This window comes from Macaca nemestrina, chromosome 20 (genome assembly GCF_043159975.1).
Source record: "Macaca nemestrina isolate mMacNem1 chromosome 20, mMacNem.hap1, whole genome shotgun sequence".
Classification (NCBI taxonomy): Eukaryota; Metazoa; Chordata; class Mammalia; order Primates; family Cercopithecidae; genus Macaca; species Macaca nemestrina.
In genome coordinates, this window is record NC_092144.1 from 46403751 (window position 1) to 46430620 (window position 26870).

The 26870-nt window shown below is 40.7% G+C and overlaps 2 protein-coding genes across 6 annotated transcripts in view; both read right to left on the reverse strand.

Annotated features, from left to right (window-relative positions):
* Positions 1-912: 912 nt before the first annotated feature.
* LOC105495436 (zinc finger protein 585A-like) lies at positions 913-5616 on the reverse strand. Its single transcript, XM_071086194.1, has 4 exons — positions 5493-5616; positions 4343-4398; positions 2414-2614; positions 913-2293 (listed from the first exon to the last, which is right to left on the reverse strand). Exons 1-4 carry the CDS (start codon positions 5614-5616, stop codon positions 1841-1843), a joined length of 834 nt encoding a protein of 277 aa, XP_070942295.1. The 3' UTR covers positions 913-1840.
* LOC105495437 (zinc finger protein 585A) overlaps positions 2348-26870 on the reverse strand; it is a 28446-nt gene continuing 3923 nt past the window's right edge. For 4 of the 5 annotated variants that reach the window (XM_071086473.1, XM_011764991.2, XM_011764984.3 and 1 more), the window contains exons 2-5: positions 26529-26744; positions 10094-10220; positions 9731-9823; positions 2348-7753 (exon numbers count right to left, since the gene is read on the reverse strand). In XM_071086473.1, the coding sequence (XP_070942574.1) occupies positions 5736-7753; positions 9731-9823; positions 10094-10220; positions 26529-26600 (2310 nt within the window). In that variant the 5' untranslated portion in view covers positions 26601-26744 and the 3' untranslated portion in view covers positions 2348-5735. Of the gene's footprint in view, positions 7754-9730; positions 9824-10093; positions 10221-20895; positions 21209-26528; positions 26745-26870 lie in introns of those variants that run through there. The other variant, XR_011617494.1, reaches the window with a different exon arrangement.

A 26870-nucleotide genomic window follows, 5' to 3' on the forward strand; every position in this document is an offset into this window, starting at 1 on the left:
GTAGATGCTGATGGGAGTGGCCCCCTGCCTATGGATCTCCCACTACTGCCCCTTTCCCCCTCTACGTGGCCTGACACTGTGACCAGGAGGAGGCTAAGTTAGGAGATCTTGTAAACAGTGGGGAATGTAGGTAGGTAGGATACTCAGTTGGGCACTGCCCTGATGTGGAGTTAGAGCTGGGTGTGCTGGACCATGGTGGGAGGAGGCATTAAATCTTGAATTAGAAGACCTGAACCCACCCCACCAACTTCCCCACGCATGTAACCAATCTGTGTGGGGCATTTGGTCAACCTCAATATTATTGCTATTATTCATTCATCCATTTAACAAGCTTGTACTGAGCGTCTGCTTTGAGCTGGCACCGTGCTGGGTGCCTGGGATACAGCAGAAACAAGACAGACAAAGTCTGGGTCTCATAAGGCTGATGATCCAGTGAGGAAGAGGGATGAGAAACCAAAAAAAGGAATATTTAATCAGGTCAGATAGTAGTAGTATTTGCAATGCAAATATAGTACAAAATAAGGGAGCAGCAAGTGAGCCTAGAGATGTGTTACCTCAATGGAAGGATGCCATGGGGGTGGAAGCACTCCAAAGGTGGAAGAGGAAAGCAAGATGCATGGGTGCTGGAGAAGCAGAGTACTCTCAAAACGGTCAATGAAAAGGCTCAAAGCCAGAGAAAGCATCCTTGATGTTAAAACAGCCAGAATTGAGATGCCTGACAAATAAAAATGTTGACTAACTCCAACTGCGGGCTCTCTGGACCCTATAGCCTCTTTTGTTGTAGTTCTATCTTTACACTACAAACATTAAATGCAACTATGTGAAAGTAGAAATAACCAAAATATTATGTGAAAGTTTGATATGTAAAATATTAAAATTAGGTAATCATATAAAATAAAATGTATACTATAAAACAGGTACTATTCTATAAAATACAAACTATTTTATTGAAGGAATATACAGTAATAAATAGTACAATATGCTATATAACATACTGTAGACACAATTTCCTATAGTATGTGATGACAGGTGCATATAAAATTAAAATATATAAATCTAGTTATTTACATTTATAAATCTTTTATCAAATGTAATTCAAGTTATCACATGGTAAAATATAACAGTACTTTTGAGATTCATCCATGTTGTAGCAGGTGTCAATAAACCATTTTTTATATCTGAGCAGCCCTCCATAGAATCGGTGCACACAATGTGTTTAATCTCTCATCCACTGATGTACATTTGTGTTGTTTCCTCATTTTGGCAATTATACAATTGCTGTGAACATTGGAGTGTAGGTTTTCATGTAAACAGAATTTTTATTTCATCTAAGGTAAACACCTAAGTGTGGGGTTGCTGAGTCATATGATCAATGTATGGTTAATAGTGTAAGAAGCTGCCAAACTTTTGTGCAGAGTGGACAGACCATTTTATATTCCTACAAGCAACGCAGGGAAATTTCCATCAGTCTGTATTCTCGCCAATGTATGGTACATTTTCATTTTTAGCCATTCTAAAAGCCCATTCTATAGCAGTATCTCATTGCGGTTTAATTTGGATTTTCCTGATAATTAAAGATGTTGAGCATCTTTTCATCACCTTATTTTCCATTTGTTTTCATATAACCATATGGATGAATCTCAAACACATCACGTTAAATGAAAGCACTCCGACTCAAAAGGAGATATATATACACATACAAAACACACACACACACACACACACACACACACAGTGACTCCACTTATACAATATTATGGAAAAGGCAGAACTATAGAGACAGAAACAGACTGGTGATTGCCAAGGTCTGGGAGTGGGAAAAGGGACTAAAAAGTCTCTTTCACTCACACAGTTTCTCTCCAGTATGAATTCTATGATGTGTAATCAACTCTGACTTCTGTCGAAAGGTCTTCCCACATTCAGAACAGATGTAGGGCTTTTCTCCCGTATGAGTTTTCTGGTGCTTACTGAGATTTGACCTGCCACTAAAGGCCTTCCCACACTCGGCACACACATAGGGTTTCTCTCCTGTGTGAACTGGCTGATGCACCAGGAGCTGAGACTTAGAGGTAAAGGACTTCCCACAGTCACTGCATTCATAAGGTTTCTCTCCAGTATGAATTCTTTGATGAGTAACAAAGTTTGACTTGCGGATGAAAGCTCTTCCACACTCGGTGCATACATAGGGTTTCTCTCCTGTATGAATTTTCTGATGAACAATGAGTATTGATTTCTGGTTGAAAGCTTTCCCACATTCGTGGCATTCATACTGTCTCTCTCCAGTATGAATTTTCTAGTGTATATTGAGGTGTGACTTCTGAGTGAAGGCTTTTCCACAAGTACTGCATTCATAAGGCTTCTCCCCAGTATGGATTCTCTGATGTGTAATCAAGTCTGACCTCTGGGTGAAGGCCTTTCCACATTTGGAACATATATAAGATTTCTCTCCTGTATGAGTTTTCTGATGTGTAATGAGATTTGACCGGTTGGTGAATGCCTTCCCACATTTATTGCACATGTAGGGTTTTTCTCCTGTGTGAATTCGTTTATGAAAAATGGAGTTGTGACTTGGAAGTAAACAATTTCCCACAGTGACCACATTTATAAGGTTTTTCTGCAGTATGAATTATTTGATATGCAATCAAATGTGCCTTCTGAATGAAGGCCAGTCCACATTTCACGCATATATATGATAAGAAAGAAATTAGAGCAGTTCTTTCTCTTGATTGTAATGTTGATTGCATGATTAGATACAATTGTCAAAACTCAGAGCTCTACACTAAAAAGTGTGAATATTACTCAATGTAAATTATACCTCAACAAATATAACATTAAAAATATTTCAGTTATGTCCACACAAAAAGCCTGCACAGATATTTATAGCAGCTTTCCTTATAATTGCCAAAACTTGGAAGCATCCGACAGTCCTTCAGTAGGTGAATAAATAAACCTCCAGACAATGGAACATAATTTGGCGCTAAAAAGAAGTGCAATATCAAGCCATGAAAAGACATGGAGGAAACTTAAATCTGCATTACTAAGTGAAAGAAGTCAATCTGAAAAGGCTACAACCTGTATGATTTCAACTATATGATATAAACGGTAAAAGGTAAAACTATGGAGACAGAAAAAAGGTTGCCAGGGTTAGAGGGGACGAAGGGAAGACAGGCAGAACACAGAGGATTTTTAGGTCAGTGAAACTACTCTGTGTATAATGGTGGATACGTGCCATGATCCACTTGTTCCAACAAGCGGAAAGTACAAGATACATTCTATGGTGTTACACCAAGAATGAACCCTAGAGACTTGGGGTGACAATGAGTGTCAGTGGAGGTTCACCAATTATAACAAATATACTACTCTGAGAGGAATGCTGATAATGTGGGAGGCTATGCATATGTGGATCAGGGGATATATGGGAAACCTCTGTAATTTCTACCCAATTTTGCTTTGAACCTAAAACCACTCTAAAAAATAAAGCCTTCTGTACATATGGGTATATGCATATACACATATATGTAACTACTATAATATTGTTACAATACATATATAAGAGAAATAATCAAAAGTCATTTACAACAAATTGTTTCCCTTCATAAGGCTTGGGCATACGGAGGATAGTCAGATGCTTATGTTGACTGATGACTAATATTAACAGGATGCTCTCATTGGGCCCTGCTGGCTCAGATCCCCTCTATCAGGTGACCCAAAAAAAGTCACTTCATTCTCCCATAATCCCATTTTACAAGTGAGGCAATTGAGGCCCAGAGGAGGTTTCTGTGAAGGCTGAGAGTCCCTACGTGGATCAGTGTTTGCACCAGAATTTGAACCAACATAGACAGCTTTCACTGTTCTGCTCACACCACTACTCATGTAGTAGACAGGAAGCCCAGCTTGTGATCTCCTGAGATCTCCAGATCATCCTTGGCCCACCCTGGGTCCATCATTCCATTGTGCCTTGGGGGGACCTCAGAGGAAATGGTCTATGAAGCTGGGACCTCGTCCTCATCACCATCTTCCAGGGATCATGATCAAGCAAACATGGAGATGCAATTTTGGAGAAAGTACAGTAGGCAAGAGTGACTAAGGCACCTCATGAAGCAATGTGGGAAGTTGGGAATCAGCAGACATTGGATTAACAGGGGCCAATGGGGAGCCAAGAGATACCATCAAAATTTAAGGAGCGGTCAGACACTGTGTTAGTGATTAATGGGCATCAATAGACATTGGGCTAGTTTTTGTTTTTTTAAACTGGGGTCCTATAAAGAAGGGGACAGAAGAGGCTCCAAAATACAGTTGGGAAAGGTGGACATTATGGTTCATTGTAAGCCACTGCCCTTACCTGAATGAAAGGAAGCAAGTCAACAGCATCCACCGTATCGAAGGCATTCCCACATGCTGGGTTAGGGACAGTTAGATACTGCTAGGTGAGTAATGGGAGATCATTCTGAGGGAAAAATCAATAAGGGGGACCACAAGACATCCTGCTAGAAGTGTAATAAAAGTATCAGGAGATAGTAACCATTGTATTGCGGGAGGCACAACACTGTCCCCGATTCTGAGGATTGTAATAAGTGGTCATCACGCAGAATGGAGAGTGGACCTTACTAGACATGGTCACAAGTGGGAGGAGGTAACAGACATCATGCTGGAGTGAGGTGATTGTAAAAGAGGTAATGAGGAGATCTCCAGAAACTATTTCCTGGAATTGATGAAGTGTGACACACATCTAAGAGTAAGGTAAAATGGGAAAAATAGCCAGGCATGGTGGTCCTTTCCAGCCCTAACCATATGGTTGTGTTGATTTTCACATAAGTTATTAATCTGTTACATGAAACTCACATCATTAAGGAAGCCAAATGCTAAGCTTCAAGTCAGTGATAAGTAATGAAAAAAAAGAAAAAAAGGCAACTGAGTTGGAAGAACTGCGACAGCAGAAGGGAGATTTAAGTTGTCTCAGATGACCTGAAAATTCTTACCTCAGAAGCTTTCTTGAAGGCGATGGGAGTTCACAAGACACTGTGCTGGGGGTCAAAACACAACGTGCTGAGGGCCTGTGAGGTTGAGAGACAGTCCTGGTAGATACTGAGGGGGTTGCAAGTCTTGGTGCTAGATGACAATGGGGACTCAACATACATTCTGAGGTTTATATCTGTATACATGAAGGTTTTTTCTTTTTTCATTGTAGCATCTCTTTCTTGATAGAAATATTGAATGAGGGTTGGAAATGACCAACTGTGGTAGATTTGAACGAGAAAGAAAAACACCCACGAGTCTGTTACACAATGTGTTCCACAACGAACAACTTACATAACTTAGGATTCATCACTATCAAAATAACTACGTATTATGTTGCTTTATCATTCAATTTGTTGGCACTATACCTAATCCACAGTAAATAGGATTATCATTAACATAATATGATCTTTCTTATGAAGAATTTGGTAACAGTGTTCTATTGTCGTTTTCATGAGAAGGCTTTTCCTATTCACCAAATTGACTCGGTTCCTTGTCAGTATGAATAATCCCCCAAGGTTTACTGGGGATGGTGACAATGTAGGAAGGGTCCCTCGCTTCATTCAGTGCCTTCTCAGGGGCCCTCTCCAGAACAGCCATGTGTGACATTCTGATGTGGTTGTTTTTATTTACAATAATATACATATTTTTCTGCTGCATGCATGCAACAGTGTACAATCAGACCCAACCCTCAGTGGGGTTTTCCCACACTGTTTCTCTCAAGCATGGTTGCTCTGATGGACACTGAACACTGATTTCTGAACAAAGCCTTTCCCACAGATGCCACACTTGTAGGGTTTGTCTCCAGTGTGTGTTGTCTGATGTTTATTTAAATTTGACCTGTCAGTAAAGGCCTTCCCACACTCAGCACACACGTAAGGCTTCTCTCCGGTGTGAATTCGTTGATGCACTTGGAGCTGTGATTTTTTAGTGAAAGACTTCCCACAGTCACTGCACTCGTACGGTTTCTCTCCAGTATGAATTCTATGATGTGTAATCAACTCTGACTTCTGTCGAAAGGTCTTCCCACATTCAGAACAGATGTAGGGCTTCTCTCCGGTATGAGTTTTCTGGTGCTTACTGAGATTTGACCTGCCACTAAAGGCCTTCCCACACTCGGCACACACATAGGGTTTCTCTCCTGTGTGAATTGGCTGATGCACCAGGAGCTGAGACTTAGAGGTAAAGGACTTCCCACAGTCACTGCATTCATAAGGCTTCTCTCCAGTATGAATTCTTTGATGAGTAATAAAGTTTGACTTGCGGATGAAAGCTCTTCCACACTCGGTGCATACATAGGGTTTCTCTCCTGTATGAATTTTCTGATGAACAATGAGTATTGATTTCTGGTTGAAGGCTTTCCCACATTCGTGGCATTCATACTGTCTCTCTCCAGTATGAATTTTCTGGTGTATATTGAGGTGTGACTTCTGAGTGAAGGCTTTTCCACAAGTACTGCATTCATAAGGCTTCTCCCCAGTATGGATTCTCTGATGTGTAATCAAGTCTGACCTCTGGGTGAAGGCCTTTCCACATTTGGAACATATATAAGATTTCTCTCCTGTATGAGTTTTCTGATGTGTAATGAGATTTGACCGGTTGGTGAATGCCTTCCCACATTTATTGCACATGTAGGGTTTTTCTCCTGTGTGAATTCGTTTATGAACATGCAGTTGTGACTTGGAAGTAAACAATTTCCCACAGTGACCACATTTATAAGGTTTCTCTCCAGTATGAATTATTTGATGTGCAATCAAATGTGCCTTCTGAATGAAGGCCAGTCCACATTTCATGCATACATATGATTTTTCTCCTGTATGAATTCTCTGATGCACTGTGAGTGCTGACTTCTGAGTGAAGGCTTTTCCACAGTCACTGCATTCATACGGTTTTTCTCCAGTGTGAATTCTCTGATGAATAATCAACTCTGACCTGTAGGTAAAGGCCTTCCCACACTCAGTACATATGGAAGATTTCTCTCTAATTTGGACTTTCTTATGTGTAATGAGGTTGGAATTATTGCTGAAGACCTTCCCATATTCGGTACATATATAGGGCTTCACTCTCGTGTGAACGCGTTGATGGACCTGAAGTTGTGACTTGGAAATGAAGGATTTGCCACAGTTACTGCACTCATATGGCTTCTCTCCAGTATGAATTCTTCGGTGTGCAATCAAATGAGTCTTCTGGATGAAGGCCTGTCCGCATTCAATACAGATGTAGGATCTCTCGCCTGTGTGGATTTTCTGATGCATCTTGAGTGTGGACTTTTGTGTGAACGCTTTGCCACAGTCAGTGCATTCATGGTGTCTCTCTCCAGTATGAATTTTCTCATGTATACTGAGATCTGAGTTATAAGAGAAGCCTTTCCCACATTGGCTGCATTCATAGAGTTTCTCTCCGGTATGAATTCTCTGATGTCTGAAGAGAGACGACACTTGAAAAAAGGATTTTCCACATTCATTGCATTTAAAGGGTTTCTCTCTCATATGGGTTTTCTGGTGTATAATAAATTCTGGCTTCTGTACAAAAGCCTTCCCACATTCAATACATACATAGAGCTTTTCTCCCGCAAGAACTTTCAGGTGTACTTTGAGCTGTGACTTCTGGGTGAATATCTTTTCAAATTCAGCGCATTCATAAGGTTTCTCCCCGGGATAAACTTTTTGTGGTTGAGAGGATACTTGTTTATAAGTGAGGATTTTTCTACACTGATTATGGTCCCATAATTTCTCTCCTGTTGGAATACACTCATGGTTAGTATAGGAAGACATTTTATCATTTGGTAATCTTTTTAACATTCTTTGAAGCATTATTTTTATTACGACTGTATAAATCTAAATTATGCTTTAAACTATTTCCAAATGAGCCACATTGATGGGGTCTTTTGGGAGGAGAAATGATGTTTGAGTTCACATGAATTATTTTTCTACTATCCTTATAGTCATAATGCCTCTTTGTTACCAATATTTTCTTGATGAAAGCAACATCATTTTGATATTTATTTTCTCCACTGATAGCTCTCTATTTGTCACCAATCGTCACAATTATTCTAGACTAAAATAGAATCTCACATTACTTTCATCATGCCCTTTTCTTTCAATATGGGAAGAAACCTCTTCAGAGATTCCCTGCTATAAGGTCTGAAACCTAAACTCCTCTGCTCAAATGAGAAACAGGTGATTTTAGTTCAAAGAGCAGCTAGCAGAGGCTAGGGGGTATGGTACAAATGACTCATCCAGGCTGAACACAGAGAAAAGGGTGAGGGTGAGTAACGTGAAGAGGAAGGCGGTGATAGTGTTGATAGGAAACATTCTGGAAAACAATTCAGCAGTTAGAGGAAATAAACTAGATGAACAGATAACACCATGGACAGATGTGGAAAAAGTAAGGCAAAAAACACTATATATACCACAGCATCATTCAGATAAACGAATGATCCAAACTCTTAATTCACTTACAACATGCATGAAATCAAAAATGTTTCCATCATATAAAACAGTGGCTTATGACAGGCAGAAAAATGGGTGTGGGGGAAACAGAAAAAGGAATAAATCAAAAAATAAATAAGAGAGAATCCTGACCCAGACTCATGACGATAGTGTATCTTAAACTGAGGCCTATGATTCAACTCAAACCTCATCAGGTAAACTATAAAAATAAAGCAATCAAAATCAACAACAAAAACGAACCCTGGTCAATGGGGAATCACTCAAGCACCATCAGGAAGAAAGGTCAGGAAGGGCGATTAATCATGTTAAACACAGCAGAAAGATAATCCCAAAGATTAAGTAACAGTGACTCCCAAGTCATCAGCTTATCCAGGCATGAAGGACTGGGAAGAAGTAAGAAATTTCATGGCCACTCCTCTGCAGAAAACAAAAAGAGAGGCTGATTGGACAGAAAGCTCTGAGGCATCTCAAAGTAAAAAAAAAAAAAAAAAAAAAGGAAAGAAAAAAAAGAAAAGAAATAAAGGTGACTAGCAGTAGTGGGAGTGTGTGACAGAGTAACTTTGAAACAAAGCAGATCCGTGAATGTCATAAGGTAAAAGAAAAATTCTAGGACTATGGGGAATGTAGGGGAAAAGAAGAATGTTAAAGAAAATGAGTATAACCAAGAAAGAAAGATCTCTTAATTCTCCTAAATAAATGAAGCAGACTGGCACATGATTCAGAATCCACAAAGCCAAAGAAGAACACAGAAGTGACAAAGGTCAGCCAGGCTCAGTGGCTCACGCCTGTAATCCCAGCACTTTGGGAGGCCGAGGCGGGTGGATCACTTGAGGTCAAGTGTTCGAGACCAACCTGGCCAACATGGTGAAACCCTGCCTCTACTAAAAATACAAAAATTAGCTGGGCATGGTGGCTGGCACACACCTGTAATCCTATCTACTTGGGTGGCTGAGGCACGAGAATCGCTTGAACCCAGTAGGTAGAATTTGCAGTGAGCTGAGATCATGCCACTGCACTCCAGACTAGACAATACAGCCCAGGCTGTGACTGAAGCTGTGACAAAAAAAAAAAAAATGACAAAAGTCATCCAGGGAGAATGCATTTAGTGATCTGAGAGGCCAAGGTGCATCAAGCAATACAAAAACATTCAGAACTTTCCAGAAAAAGCATCTTAATAGTATGCCAAGGGTGTTGGTGTTTCTCAAGACAGCTGAGATTTCCTCCCATCACCCATCTACCCGAGTCACACTCGCTTCACTCACCTGGGCAGCTTTGACGTGGCCTCTCACCCTGCAGTGCCCATGGTTCCTTTCCTTGCTCCAACATGACCACCTCTGCTTCAGGAACTTGATACCCTGTTCATGGGAAATAATAAAGGTCTGGGTCCAGCTAATTGTGTTTCAGGGCCCAGCCAATAAACTCTTATTCTTTGATGAAGATTTTTTCTTCAGAAAAGTAACCATAACTTTTCAGGGTAATATTCTGAGTGCCCTAAACAAATAAAGAATCCTAGACAAATCAAGGACAAAATCATCACCTATTTAAGATGCAGATAGCATTCATCAATGAGAATGGAAGCATTCTCAGTGAGGCCTCCTTTCAGAAATGAAGGTGACTGTGCTTACCTACAGAGAGCAGGTGGCTATAGGTCTCCAGCATCACATCCCGGTACAGATTTCTCTGAGAAGGGTCCAGGTGCCGCCATTCCTCTCTGCTGAAATCGATAGCTACATCCCTGAAGGACACTGATCCCTGTAAGGGCACATTCCTGTTCAATGTGCATAGTCAGTTCAGGGGGTTGGAGAGACTATATTTAGGAATATGGAATACGGTTCTTGTTGTTTTAAATTTACATTCTCTCTTTAAAAACTCACTCCCATTTCTCTAATACTTTATTATGAAAATTTTCAAACATACAGACAATTTAAAATAATTGTACAGTAAGGTGTACCTACCACCTAGAATCTATCATTAACACTTTACTTACTTTATCATACATCTAAGCCATTCTTTTATCTATCCATCTTGCTTCTTTGTACATTTCAAAGTAAGTTGCAGATGACACCACACTTCCTCCTAATACTTCTTTTTTTTTTTTTTTTGAAACAGAGTCTCGCTCTGTTGCCCAGGCTGGAATGCAACGGCATGATCTTGGCTCACTGCAACCTCTGCCTCCCAGGTTCAAGCGATTCTCCTACCTCAGCCTCCCGAGTAGCTGGGATTACAGGAATGTGCCACCACACTCAGCTAATTTTTTTATTTATAGTAGACACAGGTTTTGCCATGTTGGCCAGGCTGGTCTTGAACTGCTGACCTCAGGCGATCCACCCGCTTCAGCCTCCCAAAATGCTGGGATTACAGGCATGAGCCACCGCGCCCAGCCTCTCCTAATACTTCAAAATGGAAAGCATGAACTAGGGTGTAAAACTTGTTAACCTTTCTTAGGTAAAATTGACATACAATTAAAAGGACCAATCTTTAATTTACCATTTAAAGTTTTGACAACTGTATACACCTGTATAATCCGGGAATTTCTAAGAAATATTTTATATATGTGCATATTAAATAGTTTTATGTATGTTGTGGAACACAGAAATCCCAACAACAATTTCTGCTATTTGTTCTCTACTACAGTCAGTCGATTACTCATTTTTCAAAACTGGCAATTGAATAAGCTGTTTTAGTTTCCTAGCAACTGGATGAATAACCTGCGATACACTTTCTGATCAGTTTAGGACGAGCCCTTATGCTAGCCCTGGGAACACAGAAATAATGTGTCCAATCTTCTAGCAACTTAAAAGATGTGGAAAATAGGCCGGGTGCGGTAGTTCACACCTGTAATCCCAGCACTTTGGGAGGCCGAGGTGGGCGGATCACAAGGTCAAGAGATCGAGAGCATCCTGGCTAACACGGTGAAACCCCATCTCTACTAAAAGTACAAAAAATTAGCCAGGCGTGGTGGCGGGTGCCTGTAGTCCCAGCTACTCGGGAGGCTGAGGCAGGAGAATGGCATGAACCCGGGAGGTGGAGCTGGCAGTGAGCTGAGATTGCGCCACTGCATTCCAGCCTGGGCGACAAAGCAAGACTCGTCTCAAAAAAAAAAAAAAAAAAAAAACAAGACTTTGAAAATAAATTAGAAAATAAATAAATTTTTTAAAAATGAAGTTTTTTAAAAAAGAAGACATAACAAATTCATTAAGCTATTGGAAAGCAGATGCCTTATGTGGAACACACTGAGGGCCCAAAGAAACAAAGAGTACATGTTACATGAGGGAGTAAGTTTACATTCCATAGAGTTGACGAATTTAACTTGGAAGATACAAAGTGTAACCCAGAATATGGGGTGAGGGGGACAATGCCCAGAAAAGACGAGAATAAAGGGTCTAGAGATAGAAAAATACACTACAAGTTTAGGGAACAGCAAACAGGTTTATATAAATGGAGAGAAGTCTGCCTGATGTGTCAGAAAAGCAGTATAGGAAAAACAGTTTGATCAAAGGATGGAAGGTAATCAGATTTATATCTAAACATTTTTTTAAGTTCTGTATTACAGGATAACCAAACAGCTGGTGAGGAAAAGCTCTTTTTTATTTTTTCAGACAAGAGTCTCACTCTGTCACCCAGGCTGGAGTGCAGTGGTGCGATCTTGGCTCACTGCAACCTCCACCTCCTGGGTTCAAGCAATTCTCTACCTCAGACTCCCGAGTAGCTGGGATTACAGGTACCTGCCACCACACCGGGCTATTTTTTGTATTTTTAATAGAGACAGGGTTTCACCATGCTGGCCAGGATGGTCTTGATCTCCTGACCTCATGATCTACCTGCCTCGGCCTCCCAAAGTGCTGGGATTACAGGTGTGAACTACTTTGCCCGGCTGGAAAAGTTCTTTATAGAATGATTCTAGCTAATAAATAAAGAAGTTAGGATAAAATTAAAATACCACCATGTATAACTACTAATGAAATAACGGGGCCAATAATCATTAATGGCTGTTGGAATGTTTCAGTTGAAAGGCTGAGGGAAGTGTACAATGGACAGATCAGCTAGTAACATCTGCATCCACGAACCAGCTCTCGTAGGCCTGCTGGCATGGCATAGTAATTAATTTCATTACACTACTCATGAAGTATTCTTGCCAAAAAATAAAATCCAAACCCCTATCTCACCAAGCCTCCAGATCTAACAAGCTATTCACAGGAATGGGAGGGAGAGTGAAACATACTGAACAATATGAAGACCAAGACATCAGCTAAATTCAGAAGGTAGCAAATGACCCACTTCTTCAAAAAATTAATTACAAGAGAATGGACATGGAAGGGAATATTTTCTTTATTAATAGAGACTTAAGAGCCATACTAACTGAATGCGACTTGTGGACTTTCGCTCCTAATTAAAATGAACCAATCTTAAAAACATATTTATGACAATTTAGAGAAATGCAAATGGTGGGTATTAGATGGTATCAAGGAATTACTGTTATTTTGTTGTGTGACATTAGCTTCCTGGTTATGCTAAAGAAAAAAGAAAAAAGGAATTCATATCTCTTTGAGACATGTATCAAGGCATTTTTAGACAAAACATGTTTTTTTTAGATTTGCTTTAAAATAATCTAGCTGCTGAATGGGAGGTGGTTTCAGATGAAGTAAGAATGGCAGAATGGGCCAGGTGTGGGGGCTCATGCCTGTAGTCCCAGCACTTTGGGAGGCCAAGGCAAGTGGATTGCTTGAGGTCAGGGGTTTGAGACCAGCCTGTTGGAGAAACCTCATCTCTACCAAAAAATACAAAAATTAGCTGGGTATGGTGGCAAACACCTGTAATCCCAGCTACCCAGGAGGCTGAGGCACGAGAATCACTTGAACCCAGGAGGCTGAGGCTCGAGAATCACTTGAATCCAGGAGGTGGAGATTACAGTAAGCTGAGGTCGTGCCACTGCACTCCAGCCTGGGCAACAGAGCAAGACCCCAACTCAAAAAAAAAAAAGGGCAGAATGTTGATAACGACTGAAACTGGGTGACAGGGACAATCAGTGAAAGGAATCTTTATACTATTATCTTTACTTTTGCATATATTTAATTTTTTTCATAACAAAATGCTTATTGAAAACAAAATACATGATCCTCCAAATTAAAAAAATCTAACTTGGAATTGCACAATTAAAGGAATGTCTATTACCACATGGAGCTATATACATTTAAAGAAAGTATACTAGAGACTTGAATATCCCTCCCTCACCTTAGCAATTTATCAAAATACTAGACAGGACATCATCAAGGTTATAGAAAAGGCAGCTGCAACAAACAACAGTAGAATGCACATTCTTTTCAAGCACCCATAGAAAAGTGAGCATGATAAACCATATCCTAGGCTGTGAAACAAACCTCAACAAGTTTATAAGAATTAAAACAACACAAAGTATGTTCCACAAGGGAATCAAACAAAAATTAATACCAGAAACAAAACAGAGAAAATCGCCAAGCAAATGAATAAATAACAAATAAAAACAACCTTGAAAACTCACAAAATATTTGAAAATTGCCGGGCGCGGTGGCTCACGCCTGTAATCCTAGCACTTTGGGAGGCCAAGACGGGCGGATCACGAGCTCAGGAGATCGAGACCATCCTGGCTAACACGGTGAAACCCCGTCTCTACTAAAAAAATACAAAAAAAAACTAGCCGGGCGAGTTGGCGGGCGCCTGTAGTCCCAGCTACTCCGGAGGCTGAGGCAGGAGAATGGCGTGAACCCGGGAGGCGCAGCTTGCAGTGAGCCGAGATCCAGTCACTGCACTCCAGCCTGGGCGACAGAGTGAGATTCCGTCTCAAAAAAAAAAAAAAAAAAAATTGAAAATTAATAGCACTCTTCTTTAATGACCCACAGGTCAAAGAAGACATCACCAAAATAATATTTAAAATACATAGAGTTCTATGTATAGACAGTAAAAACACAACCTATCAAAATCTGTGGGATGCAGGCAAAGCAAGGCTGAGAGGGAAATTTATAGTATTAAAGGATTACATTAGAAAGGGAAAAAGCTACAAATCAATAATGTATGCTTCTACCTCCAAAAACTAGAAAAAGAGGCCAGGCATGGTGGCTCACTCCTGTAATCCCAACACTTTGGGAGGCCGAAGTGGGAGGATTGCTTGAGCCCAGGAGTTCAAGATCAGCCTGGGAAACATGGCAAAACCCCATGTCGATCAATAATACAAAAATTAGCCAGGTGTAGTAGTGCGCGCTTGTGGTCCCAGCTATTTAGGAGGTTGAGGCAGGAGAATCACTTGAGCCTGGGAGGGCAGAGGATGCAGTGAGCCGAGATGGCGCCACTGCACTCCAACCTGGGCACCAGAGCCAGACCCTGTCTCAAAAATAAATAAATAAATAATAAACTAGAAAAAGAAGAGCAAAAGAACTCAAAAGCAAGCAGAAGGAACTAAATAATAAAAAGTAGAAATCAATAAAACTGAAAACAAAAGATAGAAAAATCATTGTAACACAAAACAGATAATAAAACCGACAAATTCATTGATTGGTCTATTAGTCAACCAGACCGGCAAAGATAAAAAGACATCAATATTAGTAATAAAACAGTAAATATCTTTATAGATGTAGCAACCATTTAAAATGCAATGAGAAGGCTGGGTGTAGTGGCTCAAGTCTGTAATCCCAGCACTTTGGGAGGCCGAGGTGGGTGGATCACAAGGTCAGGAGATGGAGACCATCCTGGCTAACACAGTGAAACCCCGTCTCTACTAAAAAAAAAATACAAATAATTAGCCAGGTGTGATGGCGGATGCCTGTAGTCCCAGTTACTGGGGAGGCTAAGGCAGGAGAATGGCGTGAACCTGGGAGGCAGAGCTTGCAGTGAGCCGAGGTCGCGCCACTGCACTCCAGCCTGGGTGACACAGAGAGACTCCGTCTCAAAAAACTAACTAAATAACTAACTAACTAACTAAATAAATAAATAAATAAAACAAAATACAATGAGAAAAATAAACACTCCAAGCTAATAAATCCAATAACTTAGAAAAAATAAGCCAATTCCTCAAACATCACAAACTACCAAAACTCAAACCTTTGAAAATGGATAAGATGAACATCTTATAACCATTACATTAAGTTAAATTTATAATTTAAAAGTTCCTGAAAAAGAAATCTCTAAGCCAGATAGTTTTGCCAGATAATTCTTCTTTTTTTTATTCTTTTTAATTTTATTTATTTTTTCTTTTTGGGACACGATCTTGCTCTGTCATCCAGGCTGAAGAGCAGTGGTGTGACCATAGCTCACTGCAGCCTTGAACTCCTGCCTCAGCCTCCTGAGTAGCTGAGTCTACAGGCACATGCCAGCATACCCAGCTTTTACCAGAGAATTTATCGAACTTATAAAGAAGAATGTGTCATTTTTACATAATCTCTTCCAGAAAAGAGAAGAAACACTTCCAAACTAATATATATATATATATGTGTGTGTGTGTGTGTGTGTGTGTATATATATATATGGTTTTTTGTTTGTTTTTGTTTTTGTTTTTTTAAGACGGAGTCTTGCTCTGTCGCCCAGGCTGAAGTGCAGTGGTGCGAACTCGGTTCACTGCAAGTTCCGCCTCCCAGGTTCATGCCATTCTCCTGCCTCAGCCTCTGGAGTAGCTGGGACTACAGGCGCCCACCACCACGCCCAGCTAATTTTTTGTATTTGTAGTAGAGATGGGGTTTCACCATGTTAGCCAGGATGGTCTCAATCTCCTGACCTCGTGATCCGCCTGCCTCGGCCTCCCGAAGTGCTGAGATTATAGGCGTGAGCCACCGTGCCCAGCCCCAAACTAATATTCTTAAGTCTGGTATCACTCCAATGTCAAAATCAGACAAACACAGTAACAACAACAACAAAAAAAAAAACCACACACACACACACACACAAAAAAAACCTACATATCTCTCATGAATTTAAATACAAACATTCCCAACAAAATGTCAGCAAATTGAATTCAAGAATCAGTAAAAAGTATCATGTACCACAATAAACTGGAATTTATGGGGGAACTCTTTGTACTATATTTTCTAACTCCTTATGTATCTATAATAATTTCAAAATAAAAAATTGAAATATATATATTACTTAAAGAAAGATTATTTTCAAAACATACATAACATTTGGGAATAGACAAGACTGGAAGATCAGAGACTCATTGCACAATTGATGAGAGAGAATATAAAATTGTAGTTGACCCTGAAACAACACAGGTTTGAACTGCGCAAGTCCACAGACACATGAATTTTTTTCAATAAAAGTTACACAGTGTGCATGCCTCTCCTGCCTCCCCTTCCACCTTCTCCACCTCTTCCACGTCTGCCACCTGAGCCTGCAAAACCAAACCTTCCTTTTCCTCCTACTCCTCAGTCTGCTCAATGTGAAGATGACAAAGATAAAAACCTTTACGATTATCCACTTTCGCTTCATGAATATTCAATATAAATATCTTCCTTTTGACTTTCTTAATAACATTTTTCCTCTGGCTCACTTTTTTCTAAGAAAGAAAAAGTCATATGTATGAGCAGGTCTCTGAATTCAGGAGAGGGCATGAGCACAAAGGAAGAACTTGGAGAGAGAAATGTATTAAAGATACTTGTGATCATTAATATCTGAAAGTATTATTATTATTTTTTGAGATGGAGTCTCGCTCTGTCACCCAGGCTGCAGTGCAGTGGCACAGTCTCGGCTCACTGCAACCCCTGCCTCCCAGGTTCAAGCGATTCTCCTGCCTCAGCCTCCAGAATAGCTGGGACTACAGGCGCCAGCCACTATGCCTGGCTAATTTTTCTATTTTTAGTTGAGATGGCGTTTCACCATGTTTGCAAGGCTGGTCTTGAACTCCTGACCTCAGGTCATCCACCCATCTGGGCCTCCCAAAGTGATGGGATTACAGGCGTTAGCCACCACACCCAGCCTAAAAGTATGATTCTTAAAAGCCACTTTTAAAATTTATTCATTTAATTGTTTTCATAGATCACAATTTGTTTCTTTGTGATGTGTGTTGATTCTGTTTATGAGGCTTAGAACATCTCCATTTATTAAAAGGAAGGCTTATACACTGTTGGTGGGAGTGTAAATTAGTTCAGGCCTTGTGGAAGACAGTGTGGTGACTCCTCAACGACCTAAAGACAGAAATACCATTTGACCCAGCAATCCTGTCACTGGGTATATACCCAAAGGAATATAAATCATTGTATTATAAAGACACATACCCACACATGTTCTCTGCAGCAGTATTCACAACAGCAAAGACACAGAATCAACCTAAATGCCCATCAGTGATAAACTGGATAAAGAAAATGTAGTGTATATATATACACCATGGAATACTATGCAGCCATAAAAGAGAATGAGATCATGTATTTTGCAGGAACGTGGATGGAGCTGGAGGTGATAATCCTTAGCAAACTAACACAGGAACAGAAACCAAATACCACATGTTCTCACTTATAAGTGGGAGCTAAATGATGAGAACACATGGACACAAAGAGGGGAACAACACACACTGGGGCCTTTTGGAAGGTGGAGGGTGAAAGGAGGAAAAGGATCAGAAAAAATAACTAATTGGTACTAGGCTTAATACCCGGGTGATGAAAGTCTATACAATAAACCCCCATGATACAAGTTAACCTATGTAACAAACCTGCCCTTGTACCTATACACTTAAAAGTTAAAACAAAAAGTTTCCTATATACCTGAAATGAATATGCATGCTCTAATCTTCTCTTCATCATACACTTGCATATTCATACCCTACACACACTGAACCCCCAGACCCCAAAACTCATGTCATCAAAAAATGTAATGGGGAATCAAGACAATGTCATGTTAGCCTGGAATGGAGTTTTGACACCTCACCAAATGATCTTACACAAACAGTTTGTCAGGAAGAAATCTCCTCATTCAAAGATAATAAACATCTGACGTACAAAGATGCTATGAGTAAAAAAAAAGAGGAGATTAAGAGGAATACACTAGAAATAAATTGACATACAACAGAAGAAATCATATCCTCCATGAATTCAAGGAATTCACTAAAACAATTAACTACTTATGGAAAAACAGACTAAGAAGATAGTGATATAAATTTCTGAAAAATAAATGAACAGAACTCAGTAAAAAAAAAAAAAAGGCAACACAAAAATAAAAGTCTCCCTAAAAAAAATAAAAAGACCCTGCAAAAACAAAAGGTGGCAAAGAGCAGATTAAGACAAGTAAGCAACATGAGATGGAAATAAAGTTTTTTTTTAAAGAAAAATAGAAAAAAAAAAATAAAAGGAGTTTAATAAAAACATCCAATGAACAAAAGAATACTTGAAGTGGCACTATAGAACTGTTATCATTATTCATAATACAAATTTAATAAATACTGTCTTAAAGAGTAGATTCGAATATTTAGTTCAAGAAGTTAACATTATAAAGATGACACACACCAAAAAAAAAAAGAAATCCAAACATTCCAAATTACATGGAAGACACACAGAAACAAAGCACAAATATAGAGTATATAGTGAAAGATTTATAAAATAGCAACATCAGAAGCATGACATAAAATGCATCTTTCCAGAAAAAAAAAAAAAAAAAAGCACAAGAACTCCAAAGGATGACATTAAAAAGATGACCAAAGGCATATCTGGAATTGCCAATATGCAATGCAGAAAAGAAATAAGAGCCTCCACCTTAATATTAGATAGGGCTGAATTGTAGGGGAAAAAATATTAAACAAGGACACAATGTGAAATGAGTTTCAGATGCTGTATTTACTATCAGTGCACCAAACTACATAGCATCAAAATTTATAAACAAAAACTATAGGAAAAAGGCCAGGCATGGTGGTTCACTCCTGTAATCCCAGCACTTTGGGAGGCCGAGGCGGGCGGATCATGACATCAGGAGATAAAACCATCCTGGCTACCACAGTGAAACTCCGTCTCTATTAAAAACACAAAAATTAGCCGGCCTCGTGGCAGGCGCCTGTAGTCCCAGCTACTCGGGAGGCTGAGGCAGGAGAATGGCGTGAACCCGGGAGGCGGAGCTTGCAGTGAGCCGAGATTGCACCACTGCACTCCAGCCTGGGCAACAGAGCAAGACTCCATCTCAAAAAAAAAAAAAGAAAAAGAAAAGAAAAAACCTGTAGGAAAATATAGAAAGAAATACATTTGTGGTGGGAAACTTTAAATAATTTCTCTCAGTTCCATGAGACAAAGTAGAAAAAAATGAGTACTACTATAAAAACCTCATAGCTATATATCTTATTGATAAGCTATCAAATTTTTTTCAAGTGCCTATGCAACAATCCCAAAACAAAACAAAAAACAAACAAAAAAATACCCGTAATAATCTCTCTAAAAGTAAATTTCTCCAGTGCTGCAATCCTAATCTTATTAAAAGTAAAGTTTTTTGTTTTTGTTTTTGTTTTCAAGACACTGTCATCTAGGCTGGATGTAGTGGCAATGTCGTAGCTCACTGCAGCCTTGACAGGCTCACACAGTCCTCCAATCTCAGCCTCCCAAGTAGCAGGGATCACAGGCGCACTGCCACCACACTCAGTTAATTTTGGTTTTAGTTGTAGAGACAGGGTCTCACTATGTTGTGCAGGCTGGTCTCAAACTCATGGGCTCAAGCAATCCTCCCGCCTCAGTCTCCCAAAGCACTGGAATTACAAGCGTGAGCCACCACACCTGGCCAAAAGTAAAGTTAAAAAATGAAAATCTTAAAACCTAGAAGTAAAATGTGGTAAATGGTAATTAAAGATTTGGTGGGGTAATGTTCTAGAAATTCATCCTTTTCAGCCAGGCGCGGTGGCTCACATCTGTAATCCCAGCACTTTGGGAGGCCTAGGCAGGTGGATCATGAGGTCGAAGTCGAGACCATCCTGGCCAACATGGTGAAACCCCATCTCTACTAAAAAAAATTACAAAAAACAAACCTGGCGTGGTGGCTCACGCCTGTAATCCCAGCACTTTGGGAGGCCGAGGTGGGTGGATCTCGAGGTCAGCAGATCAAGACCATCCTGGCTAACATGGTGAAACCCCGTCTCTACTGAAAATATAAAACATTAGCCAAGTGCAGTGGTGGGCGCCTGTAGTCCCAGCTACTTGGGTGGCTGAGGCAGGAGAATGGCGTGAACCCAGGAGGCAGAACTTGCAGTGAGCTAAGATCCTGCCACTGCACTCCAGCCTCGGCAACAGACCGAGACTCAGTCTCAAAAAAAAAAATTAGCTGGGCATGGTGGTGCACGCCTTTGGCCCCAGCTACTTGGGAGGCTGAGGCAGGAGAATTGCTTGAACCCAGGAGGCGGAGGTTGCAGTGAGCCAAGATCGCCTCACTGCACTCTAGCCTGACTACAGAGCAAGACTATCTCTCAAAAAAAAAAAAAGAAAAAAGAAAAAAGAAATTCATCTTTTTCATTTAGATTTTTTTATTCATTTGCATGAGATAAATTATCTTGCTAAATTATTTTAGTACAGTTTTGCTATATACCAGAGCTTCTGATATATAGATAGCATTTTTATTGTTTTTGAGATATTTTACAATTTTAGTTCTGACTTTGACTTTGGAGTGGGTTGCTGAGAAAATAGCAGTTGTTTCACTAGTCCCAGTAAAAACCTACTAGGCTATTGTTTTCTTCTACTCTTCAATGCAGTTAGTTAACATATTTTGACTTCTGAATCTATCTTCATAATTTCCAGTTCTTTCAGGCATCAAGGTTAACACTGTAAACAAAATAAAACAAAAACCAAAAGCAAGGTTGAGAATAATTTTAGCTATTATTCTTTACCCAAAACTTCAGCATAATAACCAACTGTAAAAACGCATGACCTTTCCATTATTTTTTACTGTGTTGGAAATGCTGAATCAACATTTTAATTTCTTCAAGGACTTTGAACCATTTATTCCTACCAATTATATCTATTTTTTGTAAACTTTTATCCTTTTGTTTATACTTTCATATTTTTGGCATGACTTTATATAATATTCATTTATGATTGTCTGAATCTTAGATATGGAAGTAACTGTTTCTCCTGTTTTGTTACATTCTTTTTTTTTTTTAGTCTAACTCTGTCTTCCAGGCTGGAATGCAGTGGTAGATCTCGGCTCACTACAACCTCCGCCTCCCAGATTCAAGTGATTCTCCTGCCTCAGCCTCCCAAGTACGTGGGATTACAGACCTGCACTGCGGTATACCCCACTAATTTTTATATTTTTAGTAGAGATAGGGTTTTGCCATGTTGGCTAGGCTGGTCTCGAACTCTTGGCCTTAAGAGATCCACCCACCTCAGCCTCCCAAAGTGTGAGCCACCATGCTGGCCCAGTCTTTTTTTTCTTTTGAGACGGAGTCTCGCTCTTGCTGTGTCGCCCAGGTTGGAGTGTAGGGGAGTGATCTCGGCTCACTACAATCTCTGCCTCCTGGGTTCAAGAGATTCTCCTGCCTCAGCCTCCTGAGTAGCTGGGACTACAGGCGTGCACCACCACACCTGGCTAATTTTTGTAGTAGAGACGGAGTTTCACCATGTTCGCTAGGATGGTCTCGGTCTCCTGACCTCATATCCACCCACCTTGGCCTCCCAAAGTGCTGGGATTACAGGTGTGAGCCACTGTGCCCAGCCACCCAGTCTTTGATTATGTAGATATTTACTCCTTTTTCTTGATTGTTAACACATAGAAGCAACTTGTGTTTCTGTCAAACTCATACCTTAGGTTTTTTTTTTTTCCCCCAAACGTCCAGGATTCCGAAAAGAAGCAATTAAATCTATAGTTTTTCCCCTCTATCCACAGGTTAGCCTTGGCACACAAACTTAGTTTATTTATTTATAAGACAGGGTCTCACTGTGTCACCTAGACTGGAGTACAGCGGCATGATCTTAGCTCACTGCAATCTCCACCTCCCAGGCTCAGTCGATCCTCCCATGTCAGCCTCCCAAGTAGCTGGGACTACAGGCCTGCACCACCACACTTGGCTAATTTTTGTATTTTGTAGAGATGGGGTTTACCATGCTGCCCAGGCTGGTCTCGAACTCATGAGCTCAAGCAATTCACCCACTTCAGCCTCCCAAAGTGCTGGGATTACAGGCATGAGCCACCACACCCAGCTTACCACACAAACTTTAAAATGCACTACTTTATCCAAATGGCTTTTTTTGTTTGTTTGTTTGTTCATTTGTTTTTTGACACAGGGTCTCACTCTGTCGCCTGGGCTAGAGTGCAGTGGCACAATCTCGGCTCACTGCAACCTCTGCCTCCTGGGTTCAAGCAATTCTCCTGCCTCAGCCTCCCGAGTAGCTGGGATTACAGGCGCCCACCACATACCCAGCTAATTTTTTGTATTTTTAGTAGAGACGGGGTTTCACCATGTTGGCCAGGCTGGTCTGGAACTCCTGACCTTGTGATTCACCCACCTCGGCCTCCCAAAGTGCTGGGATTATAGGCATGAACCACTGCGTCTGGCCCTAGATGTTTTTTAATTGTGGTAAAAATACACATAACATAAAAGTTGCCATTTTAATATTTTTAAGTGACCAGTTTAGTGGCATGAAGTACATTCACATTGTTGTGTAAGAACCTTTTACTTTTTATTTTTATTTTTATTTTATTTTTGAGATGGAGTCTTGCCCTGTCGCCCAGCCTGGAGTGAAAAGGCTCAATCTCAGCTCACTACAACCTCCACCTCCCAGGTTCAAGTAATTCTCAGCCTCAGCCTCCCAAGTAGCTGGGATTACTGGTGCATGGAATCATACCCGGATAATTTTTTGTACCTTTAGTAGAGATGAGTTTCACCATGTTGGCCAGGCCGGTCTCAAACTCCTGACCTCGTGATCCACCCACCTCGGCTTCCCGAAGTGCTGGAATCACAGGCGTGAGCCACTGCCCCAGGCCTTACTTTTTATTTCTAATTTAATGCTCTTAGAAAACAGAATCAAGGTCAGGCATGGTGGCTCATAACTGTAATCCCAGCACTTTGGGAGGCCGAGGTGCGTGGATCATGAGGTCAGGAGATGGAGACCATCCTGGCTAAAACAGTGAAACCCCATCTCTACTAAAATACAAAAAATTAGCTGGGCATGGTGGTGCACGCCTGTAGTCCCAGGTACTTGGGAGGCTGAGGCAGGGGAATCACTTGAACCTGGGAGGCCTAGGTTGCAGTGAGCTGAGATTGCGCCACTGCACTCCAGCCTGGCAACAGAGCAAGACTCCATCAAAAGAAAAAAAAAAAAAAAGAAAGAAAGAAAACAATCAGTATGATGATTTCTATTTGTCTGCCTTTAGAGTAGTGTACTAAAATGGCCAATAGTATATTTAATGATTTCTTTTTTTTTTTTTTTTTTTTTGAGACGGAGTCTTGCTCTGTCACCCAGGCTGGAGTGCAGTGGCCGGATCTCAGCTCACTGCAAGCTCTGCCTCCCGGGTTTACGCCATTCTCCTGCCTCAGCCTCCCGAGTAGCTGGGACTACAGGCGCCCGCCACCTCGCCCGGCTAGTTTTTTGTATTTTTTAGTAGAGATGGGGTTTCACTGTGTTAGCCAGGATGGTCTCGATCTCCTGACCTCGTGATCCGCCCGTCTCGGCCTCCCAAAGTGCTGGGATTACAGGCTTGAGCCACCGCGCCCGGCATATTTAATGATTTCTGTTCATTTTTACTTAATGTAACTTAAGATACATTATTACTTTGATAACTTTTATTTGTATATTATTTCTTTTGTAAGTATGAACCATCCTCTTCATCACTTTAAGTGATTTTCACCTTAAATTCCTCATTCCTTTTGACCTATTCCTAAATTGCATCCCTAGCTTTCTTTTGGCTCATTCCTTTATTTTTAAATGAGGATAAAAGCAGCCCCTGACCGCTGAGAGTTAGCCTGACACTATCAGTTAAACCTCAGTTTTGCTAGAAGCTAGTCTGGCAGGGGCCAGCTAACTCATGGTGTTCTCCATGGCGCTACACAAAAATAATCTCTTGGGGCCGGGCGCGGTGGCTCAAGCCTGTAATCCCAGCACTTTGGGAGGCCGAGGCGGGCGGATCACGAGGTCAGGAGATCGAGACCATCCTGGCTAACCCGGTGAAACCCCGTCTCTACTACAAAATACAAAAAAACTAGCCGGGCAAGGTGGCGGGCGCCTGTAGTCCCAGCTGCTCGGGAGGCTGAGGCAGGAGAATGGCGTGAACCCGGGAGGGGGAGCTTGCAGTGAGCTGAGATCCCGCCACTGCACTCCAGCCTGGGCGACAGAGCGAGACTCCGTCTCAAAAAAAAAACAAAAAACAAAAAACAAATCTCTTGGAACACCAACAGCAAACAAGACCAACCTCTAACCACCATGGTAGAAGACAAAAATCAAGAACACTCTGTCATTGTACTTGAGCACAGGCAAAAATGAAATCATCTTCAAACCACAAAAGTAAAAGTCTCCTTACTCTGCCTAAGAAAAGTGACTGCCAATTATACCTTTACCAATTACAACTTTTGCTTCAATCTACCCTTCATATCTTCTAGATATCTTCTAGATAAAAATGATTAAGATACCCAATTATAAAATTTCCCAAAAAGAACAGAAGTACAGGTTCAGTGAAATTCAGCTAAGATTCTTATTATCTGTGACTAAAACCCTGAAATGAAATTCTACTATGACTTATACATGCAACAGAAAGACATAAGAATGTCTACTGCTACATAGTTCATAATATAATCTGTATTTTACCAAACAAATATTTAAAAAGCAATGTGTGAAAATTTAGTCTACTATGGCACCTTTTGTGAAATAGAAAAAAATGTGTAGCTGGTTTTACTTGTTTACAAAACTAAGCAATCAAAGAAAAAGAATAAAACTGGTCCTTTATGTTGAGAAACATGGGGGTAGGTGGGGAACAGAGGTAGGTCAACCACAGATTCATGTTTCCCCTGAATTTGTTTCCTATAACACTTTCTTTTTTTTATTATTTTTATTTTTGAGACAGAGTCTTGCTCTGTCGCCCAGGCTGGAGTGCAGTGGCCAGATCTCAGCTCACTGCAAGCTCTGCCTCCCAGGTTCACGCCATTGTCCTGCCTCAGCCTCCTGAGTAGCTGGGACTACAGGCGCCCGTCTCCTTGCCCGGATAGGTTTTTGTATTTTTTAGTAGAGATGGGGTTTCACCGCGTTAGCCAGGATGGTCTCGATCTCCTGACCTGGTGATCCGCCCGCCTCGGCCTCCCAAAGTGCTGGGATTACAGGTGTGAGCCACTGCGCCCAGCCTCCTATAACACTTTTCAGGGTGTGTTGCCTTTAAATATATTTCTAATGGCTTTTAATTTTTATTTTTTACTATTATTCCCATTTTACCAACAATATTTTTGAACTAAGTGTATATGTTCCCTATTCAAAAAACTAAACTTTCCTAATACACTATCACAATATCTCCAGAGGTATAAGAAATAAAATTATACTCATGAAATAAGAACAAGATGCTAATCAAAAAGAATATTTAGAAAATAAATTACAGTTATTAAAAATTAAAACGTTGAATTAAAATGTTGATACTGGTAATGAGAAACTCAAAAGAAGAGCTGGAAGGTAAATGTGACAAAGCTTCCTGAAAAAGAGAGCAGCAAAGAAACAGAAAACAGTAGAGGGAAAAAAAAAAGGAGAACCAATATCCAAAAAACAGATATTAAAAAAAAAAGAAAAAGAAAATATTTGTGTTTGAGGAGGCAGTTTCGGAAGAAACAGAGAAATACTTTGAAAATCCCACAGAAAAGTGACTTCTAACCAGGAAAATCTATCCACAGCCCAAAGATCAATGTAGTGTGATGACAAAATAAACAACAGTTTTTCTTGACAATGCACCTCTCCACTGTCACACAGGTGGCCTCCAGAGATGAAGACATTACCCATGTGTTGCTCATTCTCAACAGGAAGATCAAGATTTGTTTCAGGAGCAGCAGGTCTTAGAGTCCAGCTGCTTCCTGTGGCCCAGCTGCCTCCCTCAGTCATGAGGTTCTAGTGACAGATCAGAGCTTTCTACTCCTGGATTGAATTTCCACCCCCTGGGACTCCTCTTCCTCACCTCACAGGAGCTGCCATGATCCTCTGGAGCCAGGGCTGAGGATTTCTGAGATGAGGTCCAATTAGCTGGCATGGCCACACTGGGTCTCAACCCTTTTCCTCTAGGGTGTGTGAAGCTTGGCAGTCATCTGTGAACTCAAGCAGAGCTGCTCTGAAGAGGCAGGCTGGAGTCTAGAGGAAGATCTGGCCCAGGAGCTCCCCAGAGACACCCAGAAATCTGGAAAAACAATGTTCCCATAGTTAGTCATTTAATATTCACCACATAAGCACTTCCTGGATACATCAAGGTGCAGGTCCCTGAGCTAAAAACCAAAGCAGTGGTTCTCAAACAGGTACGCATTCA

What these genes read in the sequence shown, in the direction of transcription:
- LOC105495436 (XM_071086194.1), bottom strand. Translation starts at nt 5,616, where the DNA reads ATGGCTGTTCTGGAGAGGGCCCCTGAGAAGGCACTGAATGAAGCGAGG. An exon ending in ACTTGCTTCCTTTCATTCAG is followed by an intron (nt 2,615 to 4,342) that starts GTAAGGGCAGTG and finishes TTCATACTGCAG; the next exon opens with AAAAACCTTATAAATGTGGT. An exon ending in TATGTTCCAAATGTGGAAAG is followed by an intron (nt 2,294 to 2,413) that starts GCCTTCACCCAG and finishes AATATACACTAG; the next exon opens with AAAATTCATACTGGAGAGAG.